This window comes from Lissotriton vulgaris, chromosome 7, assembly GCF_964263255.1.
Source record: "Lissotriton vulgaris chromosome 7, aLisVul1.2, whole genome shotgun sequence".
NCBI classification, from domain to species: Eukaryota; Metazoa; Chordata; class Amphibia; order Caudata; family Salamandridae; genus Lissotriton; species Lissotriton vulgaris.
The window spans coordinates 250634371-250661911 of record NC_141695.1 but is presented as its reverse complement, the minus strand read 5'-3'; the positions used below and the strand labels follow the sequence as shown (position 1 = coordinate 250661911).

Sequence of the window (27541 nt, the reverse complement as noted above, 5' to 3'; positions counted from 1 at the left end):
GATTGAGTTTTACGAGAAAACATAAGATATTCTTTGAAAGAAAAAGGATATATTAAAGATGTTTCTAAGGCCAACCAGAGAGGAGAGGATGATGCGGAATCCGTAATCCAGTTCGACACTTGATTCAATAAAAAGGATTTATGATATAAGACAAAATTCGGAAAATAAACTCCACCCTCTCTTTTAGAACGCATTAGTTTGGACAAGGATATACAAGACTTTTTATGTCCCTATAAAAAGGAGGACAAAATAGAATTATTTTTCTTGAAATATTTCAAAGGGATAGAAAACGGTATGTTAGATATTGTAAAAAGGACAATGGGAGATAGCATCATCTTTATTGTATCTAATCTCCCCCACCATGATAAATATAGAGGATGCCATTTGCTAGTGAGAGTAGTTAATTTTTGTAAACAGTCATCCATACACTTAGTAACTCTGCCTGAAAGAGAAGAAGTAAAATGGAGACCCAAATATTTAATAGAGTTAGGGCTCCAAGTAAAGCCCAAAGCAGAGAAATCATCCTTGAAAGTGAATTTGGTAAGTGGCAAAATCTCACATTTATCCTTATTTAATTTGTAGCCAGATACTTTTGCAAAAGAGTTAACTTCATCTAAAAAAGCAGGAAGGGATCTGTCTGGCTGGGAGAGAAATAATAATACATCGTCAGCGAATGCTGCCATCTTAATCTCTAAATTGGCAAACCACACCTGGTCTAGGATGTGTCCCTTAATATGGGTGGGACCCTTGATGTGCTGGACATATGCTAACATATTCTTACTGTCGAGGTCAAGGTCCCAGTTACCCTGAAGGGAATTTAATTCAGCAGACGAATAGTATAAAAAATGGACAAAGTCCGTGGCCCCTGGCCGCGACCGGCCGCAGACGGGCGCTGACGGGCTTGCCTTTGGCGCGCCTTTGGCGTGTCGGCAGCGCATCCGCTATGCGCTCGCCTTTCCATGAGTGCTTTATGCTCCCCCCACCCGGAAGTGCGTCAATTTCCCCAGCAGGGCAGCCCACCACCACCAACTAAGACGACGGCCGTCCCAGCGAGAAACCCTGAGTGATTGAATGCCCAATACACCCTCTTTGCTCAAACGGCAAGCCGCGGCGGACCGGAGGGTGTAGCAAAGTAATTGCACCTCAATATTATTAAAAAAAGCCCGCACAAACCCCAACAGAGTACTGTGCAAAAATTTAATTAAAACAGGCAGTAATTTAAAAGTTAAGAAGATCGGCAGCTTTACCGATATGAGCCTCCGCTGCGCGCATGCCTTTCCATGAGTGCTTTATGCTCCCCCCACCTGGAAGTGCGTCAATTTCCCCAGCTGGGCAGCCCACCACCACCAACTATGATGGCGGCCATCCCAGCGAGAAATCCCAAGTGATTGAATGCCCAATACACCCTCTCCGCTCAAACGGCAAGCCGCGGCGGGCCGGAGGGTGTAGCACAGTAATTGCACCTCAATATTATTAAAAAAAGCCCGCACAAGCCCCAACAGAGTACTGTGCAAAAAATTTAATTAAAACTGGCAGTATTTTAAAAGTTAAGAAGATCAGCATTGTTACCGATATGAGCCTCCGGGAAAAGAATTCCAGAGCTTGGATGCCAGGAATGATGTGGAGTGTCCACCCCTGTGTGATCTCCAAATCCTGGGGACCTTGAGTAAGTGGGCAGAGACTTATATAGGAGGCCTACTGGGTACGTAGGGAGAGGTCAGTGAGAGTAGCATTGGGGGGCCCAGCTGTTTATTTCGCTGTGAATGATGCATAGGGACTTAAACTGCACCCTGCGCTCCACCGGAAGCCAGTGGAGATCCTTGAGGACTCATTTCTGGATATGTCTGGGAGCAGTTGAGCCGCTGCATTCTGCACAATTTGCAACCTTTGGACCACATAAGATGGTTAACCAAGGTATAAGGCTTTAACGTAGACCAGACATGCTAGTACCAAAGCCTAGACAACGGTTCTCCTGGCTGAGAATGGGAAGAGATTAAGAACGTTCTTCAGTAATCTCAGAGTGCCATAGCAGCTTGCAGAGATTTTTTTTAACCTGATGTTCAATCGTAAGTTCAGAGTACAGCCATACTCCCAGGATCTATATTGGGCCTATGGGGTTGGCAGCTTACTTAGACATACTGGGATGGGCCTCCGGAGACTACCCAGAGAGTTATTGTCCAACTCATAACTTCTGTCTTTTCCTCATTGAATTTTAATTTACAGCTAGCCATCCAACTGGATACTGCCTGCAGGCATGAATTAAAGGATGGATGATTGGATGTTGGATCCGGTGAAATAGACATGATCAGCTGGGTGTCACTGGCATAGAACATTGATGACAGTCCAAAGGTTGACTTACTTGTGTGGCTCTCTCCATGTTTTTTTTTTACCCATAATCTCTTGCAAACTTCAACCTGTGTCTAAAAACACATTTTCCTCAGATTTCTGTGATTGAAAGTTCTAGAATCTGTGGGGAGTCCCAAACTTCCACCCACCCAGTATTCTCCCAAGTCTCCTGATAAAAATGGTTCCTCATGTTCTGGATAGAACTAGTCTCCCCGACAGGAAATGGCCCAAAATGCAACATGGATATATTACATTTTATCACTGAAAACTGACCCTTTTTTTGCCATGTGTCGCTGTGGATTTTTTGTACTAACTCATACGATAACCTAGCAAACTGGTAAATTTCCGAAAACTAAACACCTACAGGAATCCAGGATGGACTGACTTTCCATGCTTGTTTTACCCAGAATCTCTTGCAAACTTCAACATTTGCCTGAAAAACTGATTTTTCAAACATTACTGTGGTTTAACGTTTTGAAATCTGTGGGAAGTCCCAAATTCCCAACCCCCCAGCATTCTCCTGATAAAAATGGTACCACATGTGTGTGTGTTGGATTAGCACCAACAACAGGATTATCAGAAAACATAACATGGACATATAAAATGTTGTTTCCACTAGCTGTGGATTTTGGGCCCTAGATCAACCGGCATTAAGGGAAAAGTAGCAAACCTGCACATTTTTATAAACTATGCAAAAGAAACAATTGATGGACGGAATGCTGGACAATGCAAACATTCAACCCCAGTCACAAGGATCTGGGTTTAATCCAACATTCTTTTGCTTACCACACTATCGCAGTTTGGACTCACCCATATTCAAATCAGTCTTGACCCTGTTCCTCATGGGAACAGTACAGCTCGAACTGCCAAGCCAGGTCCTCGCCGGACCAGAAACAAGCATTCTAAGACCGGTTTTAGCGTATCAGCCAGGCTACCTGGAATCCAGGGGTGTAGTGGGCACCGAACCCACGTCTGGGCTTACCCTTCCTACTGCGGCATATGCAAAAGAAACAATTGATGAATGGAATGCTGGACAATGCAAACATTCATCCCCAGTCACAAGGATCTAAATATAATCCAGCATTCTTTTGCTCACCACCCCAGTTTGGACCTAGCCATAAGCAAACTAATCTTGACCCAGTTCCTTATGGGAACAGTCCAGCCCGAACTGCCAAAACAGGTCCTCCCTGGACCGGAAACAAGCATCCTCAGACCACTTTTGTTTTAACCCCAAAACTGGTTATAGGATTTTTTGTTTTATTCCATGGAGGACCTTGCCTTGCAGTTTGGGCTGGACTGTTCTCATTGAGCACAGGGTCAAGACTAATTTGCATATGGCTAGGTCCAAGCTTGAATGGCATTGGGGGCACAAAAACAATGGATTTAGGCCCAGATGTCTTTACTGGGGTGAATATATGACAATGTTCTGCATTCTGTACATCAATTGTTTTACATTTGTCACCCCGAGTGGGATGGGTATGCCCAGAAGTGGGTCTCGTACTCTTCATGCCACTTGTGTCAAGCTATCCGGGCTGATGATAAAAATGGTACCTCACTTGTTCGGGTAGGTCTAATGCCTGCAAACCAAATGTCCCAAAACACAACATGGACACTGTTAGAAATGGCCCTTTCTGCAGGGCTATCCCCAAACTTTTTGCTTCTTCCTCCCTTATTTTTCCTCACCTGTGGTTCTTGGCAATAGGACTCTTGTCACTTTACCACTGCTGATCAGTGTTAAAGTGCATATGCTCTCTGTATAAATTGTTACTGTGATTGGTTATCCATGATTGGCATATTTGTGTTACCAGGAATTCCCTAGTAAAGTGCACTGGGTGTGCCGGGGCTGGTGACTCAAATGTAAATGTAAATGTAAATGTAAATGTATAGGCATTTATATAGCGCACTACTTACCCGGAGGGTCCCAAGGCGCTTCTACCGCTGCGAAACCCTTCCTGGCTTCCCTGAGAGATGGTACCTTAATGGGTATCTCCAGGGTGAGACCAGGCATCCCCGGCGGTCTGGTGGGGCCGTTAGTGAAGATGAGGCAAGCTAATGCCCAGAGTTGCCGAGTGTAATCGCTGATCAGAGTGGGCACCGAGGCGAGAGAATTATCGAGTCCGCTGACCCTGGTCCAGAAACCTGCTGCGCCGGGAATCGAACCCTGGTCCCGGGCCGTCCTCTGCTCTCGGGTCTGCCGCCTCTAACCAGTGAGCCACACTACTTCACTCAAATGCTACTGGTGGGCCTGCAACACCGATTGTGCCACCCACAGGAGTATCCCTAAAATGGTGTCTCAGGCCTGCCACCACAGTGCCTGTGTGCAGTTGTTAACTGTCATGCTGACCTGACCAGTGTCCACACTGGCCAGGTCTAACCCTTCCCTTTCTGTACACATTGGACACCCCTATTGAAGGACCTAGGTACCCCCCTGGGCAGGGTGTAGTGTATTTTAAAGAAGCCTAGCAAGAATGTACTTATTGTTTTACTAGAACCCTAGGGGAATCTAGGATGGGCTGACTTTTGCAGCTGGCTTCATGTTTTTCTACCCAGAATCCCTTGCAAACCTCAAAATGTGTCTAAAGATGCACATTTTCCTCGCAATTTTCAGATGGAAAGTTCTGGTATCTGAGAGGAGCCAAAATCCAAGTCTCTCAATGAGAATGGTACCTCACTTGTGTGGGTAGTCTTAGTGTCCTCAACAGGAAACAGACCAAAAAATAACGTGTATACAATATTTTGTTTCACAAAAAAATTACCCTATTTTTGCAATGCTCCTAGCTGTGGAGTTTGTGCTCTAACTGAGCCGGCATCTTGGGAAATCTAGCAAGCTGGTACATTTTCTAAAAGTAGACTACTAGGGAAATCCAGGATGGGCTGACTTCAGCAGCTGGCTCCACATTTTTCTACCCAGAATACCTTGCAAACTTCAACATTTGTCTAAAAATACATATTTTTCTCACATTTCTGTAATGGGAAATTTTGCAGTCGACAGGGAGCCACAACAACTTTTCCCCAAGCATTTCGCCAAGTCTCTCAATAAAAATGTTTCCTCAGATGTGTGGATAGGCTTAGGGTGATAGGAACCAGCCCAAAACGAAACATGGACACATCACATTTTTCTACTGAAAACTGACCTTTTTTAGGAATGTGCCTAGCTGTGGATTTTCAGTCTTAGCTTAGCCTGTATTTAAAAGGCTAAGCCTGCATCTGATATTAAATAGGTCAACTGTGACTTTTGTCTTGTAACCTGGAAGGCCCAGTTGCACAATATCCAGAAATGAAATACAAATATTAGTAAAAAAAAAAAAGCTATTGATGCTACTGCTTAGGGTTATCTCAGATTATCATTTACACATTTGCACTATGTTTTTAATGCATGTTTTTAGTTCTTTTGTTAGCAAAGTTGTTGAGATGCTGTTTTTAAAAAATGTTGCTAATCAGTAAGAAATCAAGTTTAATGGAGATTAAATGTCAAACACATTTTCTGAAGTTGTTGTTAAATCCTATCTCCGCTAGACTTGAGTTAAGATCGGCCCTTCCAGGCCATTTTGTTCCTGAAGGGATTGTTTTCACATTTAACAATGTGACGTACTGTAATTGGCATTCTTCCTCAAAGACAATATCTTGCTATGGGTTTACTAGCAGCAACACAAGGATATAAAACTATTGTAGCTGACACTCAGAGGAAACATCATACCAGGCAGTTATAAAAGGGAAGAGAAGTTTAAATCTGTTCTCTCATGAGGAGGCATTTGTGATCTCCTCTTATTCTCTCTCTCATGCCATAGACTGGACATGGCATAGACAAAGGCCTTCTTTTGGATGCACTGGTACTGCATTTCCTGGAACAACAGAAATAAAAGGTTCTCATGGGTTTTTCCTTAACTGTGGAGAAGGTGGTACCTGGCTGGAATAGATGCTCATAGAATAGGAATGATGAGCACAGACACCTGAAAAGGCTATTACCATGACGGACAACGTAGAAAGAATGCTTCCTCAGACAACATCTGTGTGAAAACAGAGGTAGTATTTATATTATTTAGAAGCTGTAGGATGATATTCCCAAAATTCACTTACACTTAATTTAAACATGCAACTTCACTCTTTTAAGCAGCTTTAATACTTTAGGCTTTTCAAAAGTTCGTATTATAAATTGACTCAAACGTTTTGACTTACATGTCTGTACCCACTGAAAAGTATGAAAGTGTATTAAATTATCCTAATGCTTAATATTTATATTACATATTTTTCATATGTATTTTAAATGTAGAACCAAAGGAAAACATTATACAGTGCGATTAACCAACTATTTTCAAGTTATGCATAAAAAAATTAATAAAAGTGATGTTTTGATGTAATTGAATGCACGTCTAATTGTATTAAGCAAAATATGTGTTATTAATATTGAAATGCAAGAAAACATGTATTAAACTAATTGTAATTAAACAAAATCTGTACACAATTTTTATGTGTATTTGTAAATTTTGAAATATAATTATTTATATTTCTGACTATTTTATATAATTTAATGTAATTTAACATTAATTATTAGAATGTTTTATTTCAAGTTCCTAACTTCATTGATTTCTATGGAAAGGTCTAGCAGTTCCAATGTTTGGCCATGTATGGAACTGGACTTGCTTCAGCTCTGGGCTAGAGTAGGTCTGCCCCCATTTGTGATCTCTGTTTAGCTGTACTAACTTTAGAAGTGCTGTTTGTAAATGACAATTGGTGTGAACATCCTGTTGCTGAAAATCATGGACTAGTTTGGTTAAAGATACATTTCCAACTTCAAATGCTTTGTTCCCACCTGAATTTCATATTCCAGTAGTAGGTACAATAGGGCTACCCAATAATTCACCAGAAGGCTTTGTAGAGACTATAATAACCAAACAAGGAGCTCCTAAAGGAATATCTTGCATATAGTTTTAAATTCATATATATGGTTGGTATCAAGTGAATCCAGCCACGAACAAGGAAAAACGTAAATGAATAAAACTGAGTAATATGGCTTACTCTAAGTATCAAACATATATTTATTGTATAGGAAATTCAATTCAATGCAATAGACAAAATAGATACATGTACATACCATAAAAAAGAAAGTACAAAACGTTTTCTATATTAACTGCACAACTGAAACACAATAAGATATTCACTACAACACCACAAGTTATCAGCAGCAGCTATAGAAATATCAACTTTCAGTCGTTTTTAACGACCTTTGCATTGCATGACTTTTCTGATTGGTTGAAAACATAAACTTACATTTTTTACACGTTCCTAGAAATGCCCCTGCAGAGAAGTTGCCTTTTGAAGATGAATCTGTTGACCTAATCACTGCTTCAGTTGCTGCTCACTTTTTCAACAAAGACGAGTTCTTAAAAGAAGTGGATCGTGTGCTAAAATCCAATGGCTGCTTAGCAATGTACTGTGTGAAACCGCACCTTGATCTTTACTATAAGGATTGCTCTCAACATATAACAGATGCTTTCATGGAGGTGAGTGCCTAAACAATTATTAATACGCAAATAATTTGCAAAAGAGAAAGTGGAGGCCTCCAAAATTAGGTAAGAAATCCTTGCCATCCTGGTGGGAAGTAGTGTATTATGTAGCGAGGCTGTTTTGTCTTCACTATGCAATACCTTCACATAAACCCAAATTGGTCAGTTGGATTTATAGGAATAAATCCTTGCTCAGTCCTGGTAGTGTCGCACATAGCAGACATGCTTTACTGGAGAAACATGTGTTAATGCATGCAAAAGCCAAGCCTATCTTCACTCATCCAACTCGATCACGCCCAGCGCCAGGAACCCTGGTTTATCCATCCAACATAGCTACAATGCACCTAGACCTCTGAGCCATTGATCCCGGGAGCACAGACAACAACAACTGCTGGCATACATCTCCAAACACCACCATAGGAGCCTTCTCCTGTCAGCACTGATACTTTACCTACAACACCAAAGAGGTGACAGAGACACTGCACACATGACTGTATCCACCACACCAATTAAAGCAGCCACACCACAACTCCATTGCATTTTACTCAAGGTACATTTACTTGGCAAACATGCCAGAGAGATCTGGGACACAATCTCATCCATCACCTCAAATTCTATCTTCGTAACAGAGACCTGGCAAAACCCTCACACTGCGTTGGACATCGTGACCGAACCAATAAACACAGAGGTGGAATTGCCATAATCTACAAGAATACCATCCACTGCACTACCTCCTATGACGACTCAACCTTGATAATAGATAGGCCTTGTCAGTGAACTCCAATCCATTTGCTAAGTATGCTAAGTATGCAGAGTTTTCTGCATTCTGCGGAGCATATGGAATTGCAAACATTTTTTTGCTCACCAATGTTAAATTGGTGTACGTGCGTTAGTAAAATTCAACACTAGACCACCTTCCTGCCACATTTCTAACACGGTGGTCACATGTTGTCATATCTTCTGCAATAATTGTGAAACTATCCTCTCACATTGAGGAAGCTGGTGGTGAGTCCAAAATCCACTCAAGCCTCAGAAAGAAGCAGCCTCCTCTTGCTCTAGTGCCGTTAATGCTGATTTCCCAGCTTGGGACAATCATTTGGGGCTAAAAATCAGCACAAACTGCTTTACCTAATGAACTCCACCGTTGTGGAACTCCATGTACCGCGGCAGAGGTTTTTGGTCACTTTTTCAGGGTTCCGCCCAGGCCTAATAATAGCACATCTCAACTTCCACATTCACACTGACAGAAAAGCACCATCAGAGGCACCCTTGCCTATAGACCACGCTCCAGATCCAAACTGATTTTTTTTTAATTTGGTCAATAGAACCAGAGTCTCAAGTCCCACCTCCCTGATACAAAATCAAACCCAGAATAGGCATCATGGTAGAGAATGTAGCAACACAATCGCCCCCACCAAGCCAGCTAAATCAAAAGGACCAATGCTGAAATCCACCAAATTCCACTACCAGCAACTAAAAATGGAAGTGGTGCACTAGCAAAGAGATAGCAGACCATATCACCTTGTAGACAGTACTCAAACAATACTACCACCTCCTGAAAGAAACAAAGAACACCCTAGCAGACCAAATAGAAGCAAGCTCAAACTGCAGCAAGAAGCTCTTTGTCATCTTAAAGGAGTTCTTCCAACCCGCAGCTGCCAAGAACAACATCACCCCTCCCAAGAACTGTGTGACATCCTGGTGGACTTCCTCCACAATAGGGTCTCAGCCATCTACAAAAACACCAACCCCCAAACCCCTGTCTACAACTGCATCAACCTTTTCACACCCACAAACACAAACCCCGAAGACCTGTGCACTCATTGGGACCCACTCACAACTGAAGCCTCAATCTCCATCATGAACTCAGGAGCACCCACGTACTCCTGCCCCCTACCACATCTTCATCCTCTGTGACAAGGTCAAGAAAGCCCTAAACACCTCCATCACCTCTTCCTCCTTCCCTGAGGTCTAGAAAATTGCCAAAGTGAAGGCCCTCCCGAAGAAACCCTCAGCTGACCACACCAAGATGGGGGTCACCATACCCTGGACCTGTCAGATGTTTTCAGCACTATCTCACATCAAATCAGGATGAACAGACATCACCACTTTGGAACCAGGGAGACGCCCTCAAATGGATCACCTCATCCCTTACCTAAAGAACTCTGAGAATTTGTCAGATATTTAGGGGACAGATAGGGCCCTCTTCACCCCCTCCAAATGGCTGCCATTTGGAGGCGCACTAACAGCACGCCCCCTTTCAGGTGGCGCACTGTCATTGCTCCTCCTGACAGCATCTTTGCAAATGAGATAACACTGTCTGATGATGGAGCACATGTAGTGACAGTGCTGTATGTATTACAGAAGAGACACCACAACCATCTGCAGCCCCTTCTGCAATACCAATGTGCCCCAATGGCACACAAAAGTGGGCACAAACATCTGTTGCACCCATAGGGCACTTTGTATAATATAGCTTCAGATTTCATGGCTAGCCGATAAACAAAAAATGGCGTTATGCTCGCATGCCTATTTCATTCTAAGAATTAATACCAAAGTGGGATCACAACTGGTCACAGGCATTTGCTTGTCAATACAAGATACACAACAATGTGTTCAATATAGGCTCAGAGGGCTACGGACTCAGGACTGTACACCAGCACATAGAAGAGAAAGCCCAAATTCCCTGTGCAGGCTTTGCCTTTCTTGCAAGGAAACACTTGTGCTTATCATCTGTATCTACCATGATGTGCTGAAAATAAAACAAGGTCTCATAAAACCTCAGTTACTGTCACTGGGCATCCGCTCCTGCATACTTGTTGTAATCCCCTGTCTCTCTGCTGAACATCCCATCTTGGCAGGGAGATTTGTACAATGTATGCAGGTGTTCGAGAGAACATTGAAAAATGATTAATGCATTTTTCAGGCATACTGACTCAACATCTATTCTATGCAGTCTGAGCCTGGTTATACATGCACCAGATGGACTGTGATCTGGTTATCTTTATAAGTGGTCAGATGTATAGTAATAGTCATCATTGCGTTGACTGTATGCATCAAGAAATGCCTTTTGTGTTCTGCAGTGCAGTATTCTAGAAAGCAACTGATCCTTTGCATGCACATTTGGGGGTTCATCCCTTTTCTTTGTGAGTCACGTGTTTGTGTCTTGCAATGAAGCAGTCTAGATAGTGATCTATTTACTTCACGCTTGCAGGGGGGGGTCAACCTCTCTTTTAGCATGGCCTTAAAAAGTGTCCCTGATTTGCAATGTAGCCATTCAAATAGCACTTTATTTACCTTTTGCGCCCCTGGTGACATTAATTGTACATGTTACAAAATGCCATTGAGACCCACAATTTAGCAGCCTAGGCAGCATTTCATGCACTGCATCTACATTAGGGGCATTTAACTTCCCTTCAGGGCGATGTTTGGCCATGCCTTTCAACGCCGCAGTCCAGACAGCCCTCTATTGATTGTTGGCAGTGGCACACTGGGGTGTCAACTTCCTATCAGTGAGGCTCGTGAAATGTGCCTATGATCCACAAGGTTACAACCAAGACAGCACTTTATACACTCCATGCACTTTTAGGGGCATCAACATCGCTTCAGTGAGGCATTGAGGCCCCTCATATTACTAGCTCGACTGTTTCAAAGAGAATTGAGATCGGACTTGCATTTAAAAGGTAAGAGTGACATGAAAATACAGTAATTTGAATTACCACTCTGTCCTAACCTGTAGCAACATCTGACAACACTGCATTGACTGTAAGCACTTTGAGGGCCCACATACTCTTTTAGTGAGGTGTATGCACAGATATGGATGTTTTGATTTGTAGGTTTTGATACCAATAATATAATACATACGTTTTAAACATGTATGTTTTTTAACAGATCGTGATTTCTATTTCCACTAGACAGTAACACAATATGTATAGAGAGGATCCCAAGGTAGTTGCAGAATGTTGTCATATCTGTCACTATTAGCCCTTTCATGTAGTCCCTATGGTACATGTAATTAGTATTCTTACATTTCTGTTTTTCCTTAGAGAAATATGTGTGAATACAATGCTAAGGATTTTTTTAAATGTTTTTAGTAAGTGGAATTAGAACAGTTTGTAATGGGTTTTATTAGTTGTACAAATAAAATATTTGATGTATGACATAAGGGTATCTGTTGTGCTTTCTACACCAAATGCTGCATAATGAAATAAATATACTCGTATCATATTGCGTTTTTGGAAAGTGGATTATAAGTAGGGGAAAAGGTATATCTGCCACTGGCAATAAGGCCACTAACACAGTATAGGGCTCAGAATAGGTCTTAGAAAATTATTCCTATGCTCAACCCTTGGTAGCTTGGCTGCGAGCAGGCAGTTTTTTCTTCAAAGACAAGTACGTAAAGTATTTAAAAACACCAATTCAGTAAATAATAAAGACACAATGCAGAGTAAAAATCCAACAACAATTTATAAAAATAGAAAATATTTTTATCTTTTAAATGACACCAAAAATAAACAAAATCCTTTGTAGCGAACCAGAAATATGAATTTGTAAATATTAGTCGCTTTCTAGTGCTTAGAAATCAACAGTGCCACTATTGGTCATTTTGTTGCCTCTGACAGGCACACATTCACATTCAGCAATTGTTCTGGTGGATCTCTCACCTGTCTTGTGCAGCCCCCTACAGCAGACTGGATTCTTTTAGAACTCCTTTTGAAGTTCCTCTTGTGGATCCCAAAGTGTCCCCCTTGCAAATCCACTGGTAGTACTCCAGGATATGGACTCTTGGTGGTGATGTTCCAGGTGAGCTCTGTTAACTTGTAGCATGTAGGGAGTCCACTCTTAAGTCCTTTCACAACAAGGTAATCCACAGGGCTGTAGTTCTGGATGGTGCAGAAGGTGCAGGCCTTAGGAAATGCACATAAAACTTCTAAGCATGGCCCGTCTTGCTGTCCTAAGTTTCAAGCAGCAGATCTGAGGGTCTCTGCCCTTCTCAGATACTTATTTCGATTTCTCTGGGTCAAGCAGGAGGTCACTCCTGCCAAATGGGCTGCAGAGTACCACACAAAGGTCTGGCACTATATTGTCCCAGAGTGCACCAATTATTCCAAATTCATAATGGCTGATTTTCCAGCAGGGATAGAAGATATGGCTAAACACACCCCTATGATGTCTAATCTCCATAGTCTCTCCCCCTTGCATCAGCTCATTCCTTCCTCAATCTTAGCATCTGGTGGGGATCAAAAGAGTAGAGTAGTACATGACACTGATGTCTTCCACTTCCCTTGAAGTCCATTGTTTATGATTCTCCCCATGCTCTGGCATTCCTGTGCAATAGGACACTGCCCTCCCAGGATGGCTGTTCAACCCCAGGGGCTATTTATCCCCTCTTCGAAGAAGCCTGGCTAATCCATTTAACTCTGACCAATCAGGAAAGACCACTGGAAGGCTAAATATGGGCTCACAAATTAGAAAGTCTTATAACTTCTTGTATGTACATTTTAGGAGAAATTCAAGCAATATAATATTGTTGGATTTATTAATACCATTCTAGGAAGTCTTTGAATGGTATGTGTTGCCTTTCTCTATCAAGAGTTATTAGTTAATAACGTATTGGCATGTTAACCTATGTGGCATGGGATTTGCAATAGGAAAAATAACTTGGCCCATTTTTCCTGCACCAGGGCTTATCAAAATATATTTTTATAAGTACTCTATACTCATTATCTGTCTACAGGGCCCCCGCCCCAAGAACACCCAGTGGAGACTTTAGGGGTTCTGAATATGTAACAATATTGTAGATCCTCCCTCCATAGTGTTCCTACTACCAAAGTCGATTTTGGGCAGCACTGTACTACAATGTTGAGAGTGAAATGTCCCCTTTCACTTACCCAGGGCTTATAAAATTCCTCCTTACCCTATTATGTACTAGGGCTTTATGGGGTAGGAAATGCCAATCACAGGGGTCCCCCAACCCATAGTGTACCCCAGTGTATGCAGGTGTTTTCATTGTACTCTAAATGTGTCTCTTGCAGCATAGGACTGGCCCTGTGCCTGGTTAGACAAAGCCACGGGTCAGTCAGAGTCTGTTACTACCACTGCCAGTCAGCAAAAAGTTGGGGCTGCCCAGGGCACAGGATGACTTTCCCATGGGCATTCATTATATACAAATGTAGTAGAGAATAAATGAAAACAAATAGTAAGAAAATTAATTATTACATTGGCCAGTAGTGGGCATAAAGAAAGTACACAGAATGAAGGAAACTAAATAGCATATTACTATATTCCCTTTCTGATTGAGCCATCAATTGCTGGTAGTAGAAAGTCAACATAAAAGATGAGCAAGGTACTGAACCAATACACCCAACCCAAGACTGATAACAGCCCCTGCATACATATCCTATAGATGTACCACACTAAGGGGCTTATTACGATGTTGGTTGGAGTTGCCTCTGACCGACACTGTCTCAGACTCAGACCGACTGACCTGAGGTCAGCGGTTTCGACCGCTTGATTACGATGCATTCCCACTGTTCTCTATGGGAGCTTGTGTTACTGCCGTAAATCAGAAGTAATACAGGCTTCCATAGAGAAAATGGTGTGTATGTAAAACCCTATACTCTGTGGCAGGCACCACATGGTGGCTGTCACATAGTACCATAGGCCATGTAGGCAAGGGGGCCCTGCCAGGGGCCCCCAAAGTCACTCTCTGACAGTCTTCTCATGTTGAAAAGGCTGGCACTGAGAGGCTGTCAGAAACGGACATCATAAATCCGACAGGGGAAACACCATCCATGGAGTATCACAGTGCAGTTCCGACCAACAGGAATACTCCGAGAGCGGGTTGGAACCAAGTCGGAATGGCCAGCTGGTTTACCTTCAGACCGCTGACATCGTAATAGGTCAGTCGGACCACAAACAGAGCAAATTGGTTGGAAAGTCTCTGACTGCTTGTCGGAAAGCTTCTGACTAGCCGCCAGAGGCTTTCCGACTGACATCGTAAAGGCACGCTATGTGTTGAGTGTGTGGATGAAGATGCCAAATGTCTTTGAAGATATCTGTACTGAGCTAGATGAGTCCTTCTTCCCAGTGTTCAAGGCAGGATACCCTTTTTCCAGTGAGTTTCACATGGTGAAAAAGGGCATGTAATTGTGTCCTTATCCCGATGATGTGTGCAGTGAACAGTTGCATGAGATCTCTTCAATTACTCACTGAACTTTTGCATATTCTTTACTGTAAGATGGCATACTGAGTCATACTAATTTGTAACAGTATCAGTCTACATATAGCATTGCTAGATTGTCATACAAAATGTTAATGATCTAGATCTTAAGGTTTTTGTCAGAGACAACAAGATACAGACTGAAACATTGTGAAAGGAGACTGCGGGAAACTCAATTCTCCATGCAGGAAGTTTTCACCCACCCAAACTAAAAATCAGCAGTTCCTATGCAGAAAATCTCTACATGAAACATTATGGCAGTGAGCAGCAGTCTTTGGCACAGGTTTTAAGAGCTATAAGATGTAATATTCCGGGTTATAGGGTATGAACAAATTATACTTGACTGTTCCAAAGAAAAAGTAAAAACCAAACCCAGGGAAACACTGTTTTTCAGAGAACTGAATAAAAGAAGAACATGTTGGGGTGAACTGATGATGATAACAAGTTATATACATACCACCAAAGAGTAAGAAGCATTTGATCCTCACATTGGCATTTAATCAGAAGTGACCCAACCAGTGGGAAAACAGTGACGAAGAACCCACTCCTCAGATTCAAGCAGGCAAAATCGATGCAAGGTGAACTATGTGTCAATAGCCCTGAGATGGTTAAGCCTGAGACATGGCTCACAGCAAATACAGAATTGAACAAATGCCACAGGTGCAAGGCATGCACAATAGGTCAGAACATGAGGGAGTTCTCTAGTCCACTATTAAATACCCCATTTAAAATCAATCACTCCTATAACTGTTGGAGTGAATTTGCGGTGTATATTTCACGGTGATCATGCCCAAAGGTTTATGTAGGTAGTACAATAGAAATGGTGCATGAAAGGATCTTACAGCATCTACGTGCCATAGCGAGGGTGGAACAAATCTATCCTGTAGCCCAACACATACGCAAAGAAAATGGAGGCAGAGTAGCAAATCTGATCTACTATGTCATTGATTCGGTCCCCAAAAACTTGAGGGGTGGTAACATGGAACAGAAACTGAGAATACTGGAGTCTCGCTACATAATAATGCTAAACAGAAAATTGCAGAATGCTCTGAATTCCTAAGAAGAATTGTATGTGCACCTGTTTTCATTTGCAAGACATGTCATCAGTGATGTGATTTGAGATGTCATGAGTGATGTCACTGACCATGTCATGAGCGATGTAATATGTGACGTCATCAGCAGTGGATTGCGGGCGCTTGAGGTATAGTTAGTTGAACTAACTATGATGGAAGAATTTCAATGGTTTTGTATGAGTGAAATGTCCAGCTAACTATAACATGTGTGAAACCTATGGTTTTTTCAGTGAATTTCATAGGCTTTGTAAATGACATTTTTTAAATGTATTGTTGTATTTTTTTTTTTTATATTGATTTACATTTTTTATAATAATTATTTTTAGCTATTTTATTTTTTAAATTACATTACATATTTTTAAGGTAACATAATAATAAAAAAAATCAAAAAGTTTTTTTTTCAATATATTAAAAATAATTGTTATATATTTTTTTGCATTTTTTGTGGTAAACGTCCCGTACGCGTACCGTCCCCGCACTATCCTTTGTAATCTATAATCGTACTGTACGCGTACACGCTCATACATTAAGAATACGATTTGACGTTTTGCGTCGCATTGACACTTTCGCGTCACGTCATGTACGTTTGTAAGGCGCACTGTACGCTTACTGCGCGAAAGTTTCTCAATGTTTAAAAATATATGTCTATGTATTTAATGTAAATATTAAGGCAAGACATTATCTGAGCTAATCATGAAAATAGTATTTATTTACTTTTAATAAGCGTATATTACTTTTAAAAGTAATTACGCAACTCGCAGGGTACGTCATACTTAATCGCATCGTAAGCACACCCTACATAATTTCAAAACAAGAGATTTGATTGGTTCATAATACTTCCTATTCTAACTGTTGAAGGACCCAAACCATTTTAATCATCCTTCTTTGACTTTCACTGAAGAACCATCTCTTTTCTGAAGCTTCTGTGTTTTTGAAGCTCTGATCTGGAAATTATTTACAATTCCAAACGGAGAAAAGAAAGTGAATGCAGCCAAGGTCACCTGCAAGGGGTGTGGGACCATGCTTTCTAGAGGTGATCCGAATAAACAATATTTATTTGTAACTGCCAGCATGGTACGACATGTGAAGCATCTTCATCCCCGCAATTATGTGAGAGCTGCATCCGACAGGCTGTGGGAAGACACTCCACCAGCTGTAGCCAGCCCTTCCACAGCACCATCAAGTCCACATCCGGACATCCGTCCCGATTTTGCATACCTCATTATTTCATGCAAATTTTGCAAAGCCATATTATGTTATGGAGAACAGTTGTTTGATTTGCAGGCACATACAGCAGCACCGCTGTTCCCCCCGTTAATTTGTTTTTGTTTATTTGTTTCCGTTGCAGACTGTTTTGTTTGCGCAATTTTTTTTTCCTTTGAAAAAATCCAAAAAAAGAATACAAAACTACAAAAAAGACAAAAAAAAGTTCTTTTAGCCCCTTCGACGCTCATGACGAGCTTAGCTCATCATGAGGTACACCTTTCGTATGCTCATGACAAGCTGAGCTCGTCATGAACACATAGGTTTCCGTTTAGCGTTAGCGCACAGCGGAAATATGCGCTGCATCGATGCGGTTAAGAACTAAATTCAGTGCTCCAAAAAATAGCTACATTAATATGATAGTGTGTAAAAGATTTGTTGAATGAATGTGTAGTTTATAAATGAATGAAAGAATATATTATTAGTGTGTGATGAATGTGAAGGTGCAGAACTATAAGGAAGTGCTACAGCATAACTAGTAGTAATTTACTTACAGTACACTGTAGTATTTCCAAAGCACATGAATGTAACATATGCACATAACTATGTTACAAGTCCATGCTTCCCTCTGCACTGCTGGTGAAACTGACTGAGTCAATTTATAAGTGTTAGTGTTTTAATGCAGTGAATGTATTAGTACATACCGCTGAATGGGTCATTACAACAGTGCAATAGCAGTGATAGAGTGCTTACTGAAAGTGTAAGGATACGGAATTGAAGATGTGAAAGACAAGTGAGTAGGCATGGGCGGAAAATCCGTTCCGCTCGCGGATTTTGCGGATTTTCGGGAAATCCGCAATCCGCGAGATTTGCGAATCTCCCGCAAAATCCGCAAATCCGCGAGCAGCGGATTTTGCTCGCACTGCTCGCACTGTTCGCGTGAGTTCGCGTGAGTTCGCGCCCCGCGAATAAGTGCAAAATTGCAGAAATACGATCTTAGCAAAACTGAAAGTAACTACTTACCAGGTTCAAAAGTTCAGGCTCATCATTAGTAGCCATTTCCTGTAGTGCTTCCTGAGGGGCCCCTCCAGAGTTCAGTTGCCAGTTGAAACTATTATGTGACCCTGCTCTGAACCTCAGAATAGTTACACATATGCCACAAAGGTCCTGAATTACAGCTAAGGGAGACAAGCAGGAGCCAGGCTGGAAGTTAAAATCCATTAATCAGCCCCTAATTCATTATTGTCAGTTGGGGCAGGGCAGGTGTTGTAACTAATTTTGCAACAATGAAAGCACTTAGCAAGTGCAAAAGATCACCAATCAGGGCGCACTAAGGAAGCAGGTGCCAGCTAAAAAAATATTCTGTGACACATTAATCAGCCCCAAATTAATTCAGGTCACTTGAGGCAGGGAAGGTGTGATTTGCTTTGCCGAAAATAATGTACACTGGACAACCAGAGGGTGTGGTGATGAAACAGAGGGTGGCATGGGTGGGCCAGAGGGTGGCATGAGTAGTCAGAGAGTGGCAGTGGTGACAGAGAGTGGCAGTGATGAAGAAGAGTGTCCCAAACAGGCTGGACACGTAGAAACAACAAGTTCGCGAAACTTGCGACCCGACAGGTAAGTTCGCAATTTGCGAAAGTGTACAAAACCCTCGCGAACTGGCAGAAACACGGGCGAACACACAAAAAAAAAAATCCGCAAATTCGCGGGAATTCGCGGATTTTGCGGATTGCGAATCCGCAAATCCGCAAAATTCGCGAACGCGAGATCCGCAAAATTCGCTCATGCTTACAAGTGAGCAGGTAGATAGAAGACTGCAAGCATACTGCATAAGGGTTAAAAGCAGTTCAAGTCCTAAGGCCTACTTTGCTGCATGAGTACTTGGATACTGACTAAATGATTACATCAGTTCTGTAAGGAGAGTGCATGATTGAATTTATAACTGCTTTAGTTTTGCCGAAGTGAATGGATTAGTACATACTGCTGAATGGATGATTATAATAGTGGAACAGCTCTGACAGAGTGTTTGATGGAAGTGCAAGGATACAGACTGGCGAATTGAAGGTGTGAAAGACTAATGAGCGGATAGATACAAGACTGCATGCATACTGCATGGAAGTTTGAAGCAGTCCATGCCCTAAGTCCTATTCCACTGCATGATGATCGTCCATCCACCCACCCTTTCACACATCCATCCATCCTTCATCCAATCCATCCATCATTCATCCATCCACCCTTTCATCCGTCCATCCATACATCAATACTTCATCCATACACCCTTGCATCCTTCTATCCATACATGCATCCTTCATCCATCCACCCTTTCATCCATCATTCATCCACCCACCCTTTCACACATCCATCATCCTTCATCCATATACCCTTGCATCCTTACATCCATCCATCCTTCATTCATCCACCCTTTCATCCTTTCATCCGTACATACATCCTTCACCCATCCACCCTTCCATCCATCCATCTGTCCATCCATCATTAATCCACCTTTTCACACATCCATCCATCCATCATTCATCCACGTTGCATCTGTCATCTGTAAACTTCCATATCCAGCATCATCTATCACTCTTAAGCACTTCCTGTCACGCCCTGCAATGGGCCTCCAAAGAAAGATATTTAGACACTGCTGAGAAGAGTAAAAGAAGCAGCTAGGCTGTGCTTCAACTGCCGCCAACTAGGCCACTACACCACGGATCCGACACCACATCAATTAAACACTATACCCAGCAAAGCACATGGGTGCATAGCCCAAAATACTTAGGAAATGTAACCCTATACCCCTAAAAAAAACCTTACGCCAAAGAAAACAAACCAGACCATTTGAACCAGATTCAGCCAGAAGATGCAGGGTGCTGAATGACACATGTAAGTTTGAAAAACTATGCCCAACAAAGCACATGGGTGCATAGCCCAGCCAGAAGATGTAGGGTGCTAAACGACCCCTCAACTAGAAAAGTAACTGCACACATTCTACATTTTTTACTACTGCACTTTACTGTACAAAGGTGACTTACCAACACATCAACTTACCAAATGATTTTATCACAATGGTATTCCAAATGCAGACAAACTCAGAATGTCATTTAACAGATCTAAACTACTCCTTGCAATTTAGAACGATAAGCACATTACTCTTATTAAAAACAAAATGCACCACATACATCCCCTAGTTAACAACTCACCTTTCAAATTTATTTGTAAATTAAGAAGAATGTCAGTCACACAGCAGATATTCATATACAGAATCTCTATACTTCACTGTTCTTAGGAAAACCAAAAAATGGCAAGGTTTCCCTCACGTACTACTCACATATACATGTAAGCAACAAATGACATTTTATCCCACATTAATTCAAAAGCAAACACACATTTCTGAAGGTTGAACTTTAGAACCCTATCCAACTGACACCACTTTGAACCCTACACCCATTCTGCCTTCTACCTGTTACCATAGAAACACTTAACAGAGCACACAGGTCAAAATTTCATCACACAATGTTACTAATCAAAACAGCAAGTATGTTTGACTTTTCAACATACCAGCTTATGTAATGTACCTTTCAACCAATAAGGTACATGCTTTTAAAAACAGAAACATGCGTCCTAATTTTCAGTGTAGAATGTTCTCAAACAACCAATCATTTCTAATCTTTTTTCAAAACTGCATCTTATCCACCATTTTAGAAAAATGTTAGTTTTCAAAACTGCCATTTCATTTTCAGAGACCGTCTGAGTTCATCCAGACCTCTCTTCATCATGCTTAGAGCGTGGATTGTGGGGCACAGCTATATTTTCTGGAGCCAAAGGTTCGCTGAACAGAAAGGAATTCACAAAGACCTAGGTTTACCAAATGTAGACATTAAATGGATTGGACAGAGAGGATTAAAATGGCAGCAATTAATGCCATTGATTAAATCCTTTTTACATCTCCAACACCCTGACCTCATAATTGTGCACTGTGGTGGCAATGACCTAGGCACTTTGACTGGAAATGCTTATGAAGGGCACCTTTGGAGAATTGATGACACTTTTCCCCCAAACTGCCTTTGTCTTTTCTAATATATGCCAAAGGCAGAAATAGAACAGGTCTAACCAATATTGCCCACAGATTGAGAAAGCTAGAAAACATGTCAATAAATCTGTTTCTGCTTTTCTCCGAGGCTATAGAATGGGGTCCATTTACCACAACAATCTGCCTTTCAATATGCTTGGCATCCATAGGAGAGATGGTGTAAATTTTACAGATGGAAGGAACTTTAGAGTCTGCAACGGTACTTACTTGTAGGTATAGGGGCCATATGATGAAGAAAGGGCAATACATTATCGCCGCTTTTATCAGCAGGAAACTGCCGATAAAGCCGCGCTAATGGTCTTGATAATATACCCTTGTAAATTCCCATGGAAGCCCAGGTTCTGGTGTTAACCTGGGCTTCCATGGGAATTTACAAGGGCATATTATCAAGCCCATTATCGCTGCTTTAGCGGCAGTTTCCTGCCGATAAAAGCAGCGGTACTGTATCGCCCTTTCTTGATAATATGGCCCCAAAATCTCTCAATAAACACAAGGGCTCTTTTTAGAGCCACCCAACTAAACACATAAACTTGATAAATATCTAAAAAAAAAAAAATGTATTTCTTGCTTGCATACCCGTATGGGACGCCTTGTAAACCAGGTATCATACGTGGTAGGCTACACGTATGCAACGAGTGCACACCAGAGGCCCCCAGGGCCACTACAAGCCTCCTGTTATGTTATGTTATGTTAAATTAATTTATTGAGCGCGCTAACACCATTAGGTTTCTTGGCGCTGTACAGAGGGAGCAGGGAGGAGAGACAGCATATAACCCAGCTGAGGATGATAACTAATGGTAGGCTGCAGTAAACAGGTACGTTTTAAGAGAAGATCTGAACATAGAATAAAGGGAGGTCAACCTAAGAGAAAGAGGTAAGGAGTTCCAGAAAGACGGGGCTAAGAAGGAAAACCTAAGGCCACCGTGTTTCTTCCGCTTGAATCTGGGGGTAGAAAGTAAAGCCAATTGGGATGACCGAAGGGTGCGAGAGGGAACATAAGGATGGAGCAAGGAAGAAATGAAAGAGGGGCCATGACCAGTGAGGGATTTGAAAATTATGCAACCAAGCTTAAAGTTACATCGGGCAGAGACCGGAAGCCAATGAAGACTTTTTAGGAGAGGTTGGACGTGCTGATCTCTAGGTTGGTGGTAGATCAAGCGGGCAGCTTGATTTTGGATCAGCTGGAGTCTCCTAAGTTGGTATGCAGGAATGCCTACGTATAGTGCATTTGCGTAGTCAAGCGGAGACATGACTAACGCAAGCAGGGCCACGGTGAGGGCATCGGAGGTGAGTAGGCGGGAGATCTTGCGTATTTTCCTGAGCTGGAAATGGCTAGAGGAAACTACCGCGCTGATCTGGGGTGTCATAGATAGGTTGTTACTTATGACCACTCCCAGACTTTTTGCTGAGTTGACGGGGCAAGGTCGCTCGGCCCCCCTCTCAACATTTAAAATCCCCGAGGGGTTGTGGTCCCTGGGTCTGGGGGCTCTGTCACGGACTCTCCAATTTAAAAATGTAGTGCCCCGGGGGGTGCACCCCCGCATACATAATGTCAAAGCCTCTGGGTGGTGGTCCCTGCGGCTGGGGGGCCCTCTAGACCCCCCAATATTATGTAAAAAAGACCTGGGGGGCGGTCCTGGGGGAAGTGGGGCCCTTATGGGCCCCCCAATATAAATAAGTACATTGCCCTCGGGATTTGCTCCCCGGGGGCTAATTAACAATAAAGCGGTCTTCAGTTTTTTTTTTCTTTTTCACAGGGTACTCATACATTATGTGATTACTCTACAATAACAGGATGCAACTCCGACACTCAATTACTGATTTCCACAATCAAGTTGTACAGTGTACCTGAATGAGAACATACGTACATAAATTAGCTGCCCTTCATGTGCCAAAAACTACAACTTAAACCTTTCACAGCCCTATATTACTACAACAACAACACTCCACTGAATGTACAAAAAACATTCATAATTGCAGAAATACATCATGTCTACCATATTTTATGTGTGCTACTATAAAAGAATATACAGTCAGTGATACCCCGTACCTTCCATGTTGGCCAAGTTGTAGAACTTTGCAGATATAATGACACATTTACTTTTAAGACCCGGATGACCTCAGCACTGCAAAACGGACACCCGAATCACATGATTTTACATATAGCTCACAACGGGACCACGCCCATAGCTCCGGAAGCATGCATCAGAACCTCGCGCAGCACTGGTGTACGTCAGGCCAGCCCTCTTCACTTACCCCACCAGGAAAACACAACAACACTATGTGGCCCAGATTTGCATTGTAGTGATTTCTTAGTTCCAGGTGTAGTTCTCAGAATGGCACACACACTCCCTCTTGGCTGGTATATACCCACACCACACCCATCCAACACATGCGTTACAACACACGTGACCATACCTATAAAAAAAACGGGGCACACATGCTCTACGCCATTTAAGAGTCGCTACCATCCGCACCGCTGTGATGCTCTGTCTTAGTACTTCGGAGGCCTCATGTAGGCCCAAACTACCGAACAAGGGGGCCCACTTCCACGTGCCTGGCCTCTTTGGTCACTGAGTTAGTAGTACCCGAAGCACTGAACGAGTGAAGTACCTGCGATGATGATGATGGGAGCACAAGTATGTCGTTAGCGATACCAATATCAAGACTCGCACCATATGTCAGATTTCCTGGTGGTAGATCAGGACTGCAGCATGTAGAAAGTGTCCTGCCAACAAAAAGGTGAGCAGTGAGGCCTGGGTGCGCATCGGAGGGAGTTGGAGGGCTGTACCAGAATGAATGCAAAAAGCGACGCAGCACTTTAGACAAACGCAGTCCTATATAGTGTATCAAATTAACTGTATATATTTTGTTTTCAACGTTTTTATAATTTCTAAAACGTCCGGAATATAAACTATACAAATAGTTATTTTAAGTGTTGGAAGGAACATGTGCGAAAGGGCGATGTTATTCAACTCCACATTAAGATAGTAACAATTACCAATCATAACATCTTTCTTTTACCATCTTTTAGATGTAGAGCTTCAGGGTGCATGATGTCCCAATACATAGTGAAAAACACACTGGTGACAAGAAGTTGAGCTGCAAATATTCTTTACAGTCACGCTCTCACTTCCTCTCTCCATTGATTAAAAAATGACACACAATGTTAACCTCCTTTTTATCTTACAGGTTATGTTTCACAAATTGGTGTCAATCCCCCCCGAAAAAAAACTACAATGCTCTATGTTTGTGTGTTTTGATATGATGATGCATGGTCATTGTAACATAGTCTGGAAAGACTGCTTCGACACGTAGTGCACCCTCTTTGAGTAAAAGCCAGTGGCACAAGGTGAGCAAACACCCATTCGACACACAGGACTTTGGCCCCCACCGTTGTGGGTGTCCTTACGGTTGGAGACAGCTTCGCAGACTGGCGAGCATCTAATTGCAGCCGCAGCAGAGTACTTAAAAGGACTTTAAAAGACTACTTACTCGTAAATGAGTTTTTTTTTGTAAGTTCACCCCTTCTTACAGCCACTCTGTTTATGGTTGGAAAAATTAGCACCCCCAAAATATTTTTAACCCCCCCCCCCCCCGAAATTTGCCTCTAGTTGCTCGCCTGGTGTGCAGCAGCTTCACTGAATAGAAATATACAATTACCTCCGGGCAGTGACAATAGATAGGTGACAACAGTCAGAGGAACAGATCTACAAGCTTCATGAGCCACTTTTCTGTCACTTTTAACATGGGAAAAGTGGCGCAAGGAGCTTCTAATCTGCCTCTGACTTCTCAAGAAAAACACTCACCTCCAGACTCTACGAGTCAATAGGGCGCAACAGTCTAGGTACGCAATATTGAGAACTTGCCACTATGCAGTGGGAGTGCATGGGATATACTACTTTGGAAGAAAAACAGCACACAGACACCTCCTTACAGTGGAACTTGATAAAATATATTTACATGAGTGTAAATAAAATGGAGCATACATATACGTGTGCAGTTGTATGTACTATCTACTAACTCTATATACTATCTTTCAGATCACTAAACTGAAGGGTGGGCAATAAACCAGCGCATGTTTGGACACACAACGGAGGCAAAAGGTGAGCTATGAAGATTTTCTCCACTATTAACGACTCCACTTATAACTTTCTCTCTCCCACATTTTAATGTTGTTTTTTATCTCTTTTTCTCACACTTTCTCACATCGTTTCTCTTTCTCTTTTAAAGTTATGGACGCTGCTGTCCACTCTGCTGCGTACAACCTTAGCTGAGTTTAAGTAGTGAACTCTGTTGGCCACAGTGCCGCCTGCTTCGAAACTCAGTGCACCCTCCTTGAATCACACCAATGGCACTAGGTGAGCAAAGAAACTTGTTTCTGAAACAACAACAAGTTATCTGTGAAAGGAGAGAGTGGGTAGTGTGCAGCAGCTTGACTGCATAGAAATATACAATTACCTCCGAGCAGTGAGAATATATAGGTTACAACAGTCTGAGGAACAGATCTAGAAGCTTCTTACGCCACTTTTGTGTCACTTTTAACATGGGAAAAGTGGCGCAAGGAGCTTGTAAATCTGCCTCTGACTTTTCAAGAAAAACATTCACCTCCAGACTCTGCGACTCAATGGGGTGCAACAGTCTAGGCACGCAATATTGAGAACTCACCGTTATGCAGTGGGAGTGCATGAGATATACTACATTGGAAGAAAATAGGGGGACAGACACCTCCTTACAGTGGAACTTGTAATATTGTATCCTGAGTGTACAAAAAAAAAAGAAAAAAAAACATGCAGTTGTATGGACTATACTATTACTAACTTTTTATACTGTCTGTCAGATCACTAAACTGGAGGTTGCACTCTGAAGCAGCACATGCTTGGACACACAACGGAGGCAAAAGGTGAGCTATGAGAATTTACTCCACTATCAATAAAGCAGTATCATAAAGCTATTTGCTCTGTACGTGCTGCATTTTATGCGGAAGAGATTAACAACAGTTTGAATCCTACCAAACGTATTTTTAAAATTGTAAATGACCTTAAGAGTGATAGAGCCACCTCTTCTATTATTACATCTGCTCAGCAATGCTAGGAACTTGCCACCTTTTTCATTGAAAAAGTTCAAAAAATCTATCAATCTTTCCCGCAGTATCATCATTCCTCATCTGCCCCTGCTGGGGAAAAGGCTGAGGGCCCTACTCTGGCTCTAATACCAGAGATGTCTAGTGAAGACCTCACTAGGCTATGTGGCAAAATCAAATCTGGGTCCCCGCTAGATCCTATGAAACCAGCACAATTTATCGAATCACTAATGCTTTTCCAACACCCGCTAGTCGAGATAATTAACCTGTCCTTCTCCATGGCCGTTGTTCCAGAGACCTGAAAGAAGGCCTGGGTCCCTCCTATCAACAAGAAACCCACGCTGGACCCTTCAAAACCAGAGAATTTTAGACCTATTTCTCTCCTCCCGTGGGTGGCGAAGATTGCTGAGGCTCATGTAAATAATGTGTTATCTCAATACATGAGCCTCCCTAATATTCTGGATCCATTTCGGAATGGCTTTGGACCTGGCCACAGTACCGAATAAGCCATATTAGCCACATCTGAACATCTGCGATTGATTCTGGATGCCGGTCAGAGTGCAGCACTGATCTTTTTGGATCTCAGTGCTGCCTTTGACATGGTATCACATGCCATTCTCTTACATCGCCTAGAGGCAATAGGGATTACCGGATCTGCATTGGAATGGTTTAGGTCATTTCTGAGGGACAGATCCTTTCGGGTATCGGCTCTGCCATTCCTTTCTCAAATACATCCCATAGGCGAGGGGGTTCCGCAAGGCTCAGCGCTAAGCCCGTCTCTGTTTAATTTGTATGTCCAGCCACTGTCGGCGGTGGCAAAGAACTGGGACCTAACGATGGTATCATATGCCGACAATACCCAACTTGTGATCACTCTAGATGAGGGGCCATCTACATCGGCCACTAGGTTCAGAGACGGGCTGACAGCTGTGGCCTAATGGATGGCAGATAACTGCCTTCAGCTTAATGCGACCAAGACTGAGGTCCTGCTGTTGGGGAAAAACACCGCCCTCTGGA

At 42.4% G+C, this 27541-nt stretch overlaps 1 protein-coding gene across 1 annotated transcript in view; it reads left to right on the top strand.

Annotated features, from left to right (window-relative positions):
* LOC147701313 (putative methyltransferase DDB_G0268948) overlaps positions 1–27541 on the top strand; it is a 284191-nt gene that overhangs the window by 101742 nt on the left and 154908 nt on the right. The window contains exon 3 of the mRNA XM_086928624.1: positions 7634–7847. Coding sequence (XP_086784750.1) covers positions 7634–7847 — 214 coding nt within the window. The remainder of the gene's footprint in view (positions 1–7633; positions 7848–27541) is intronic.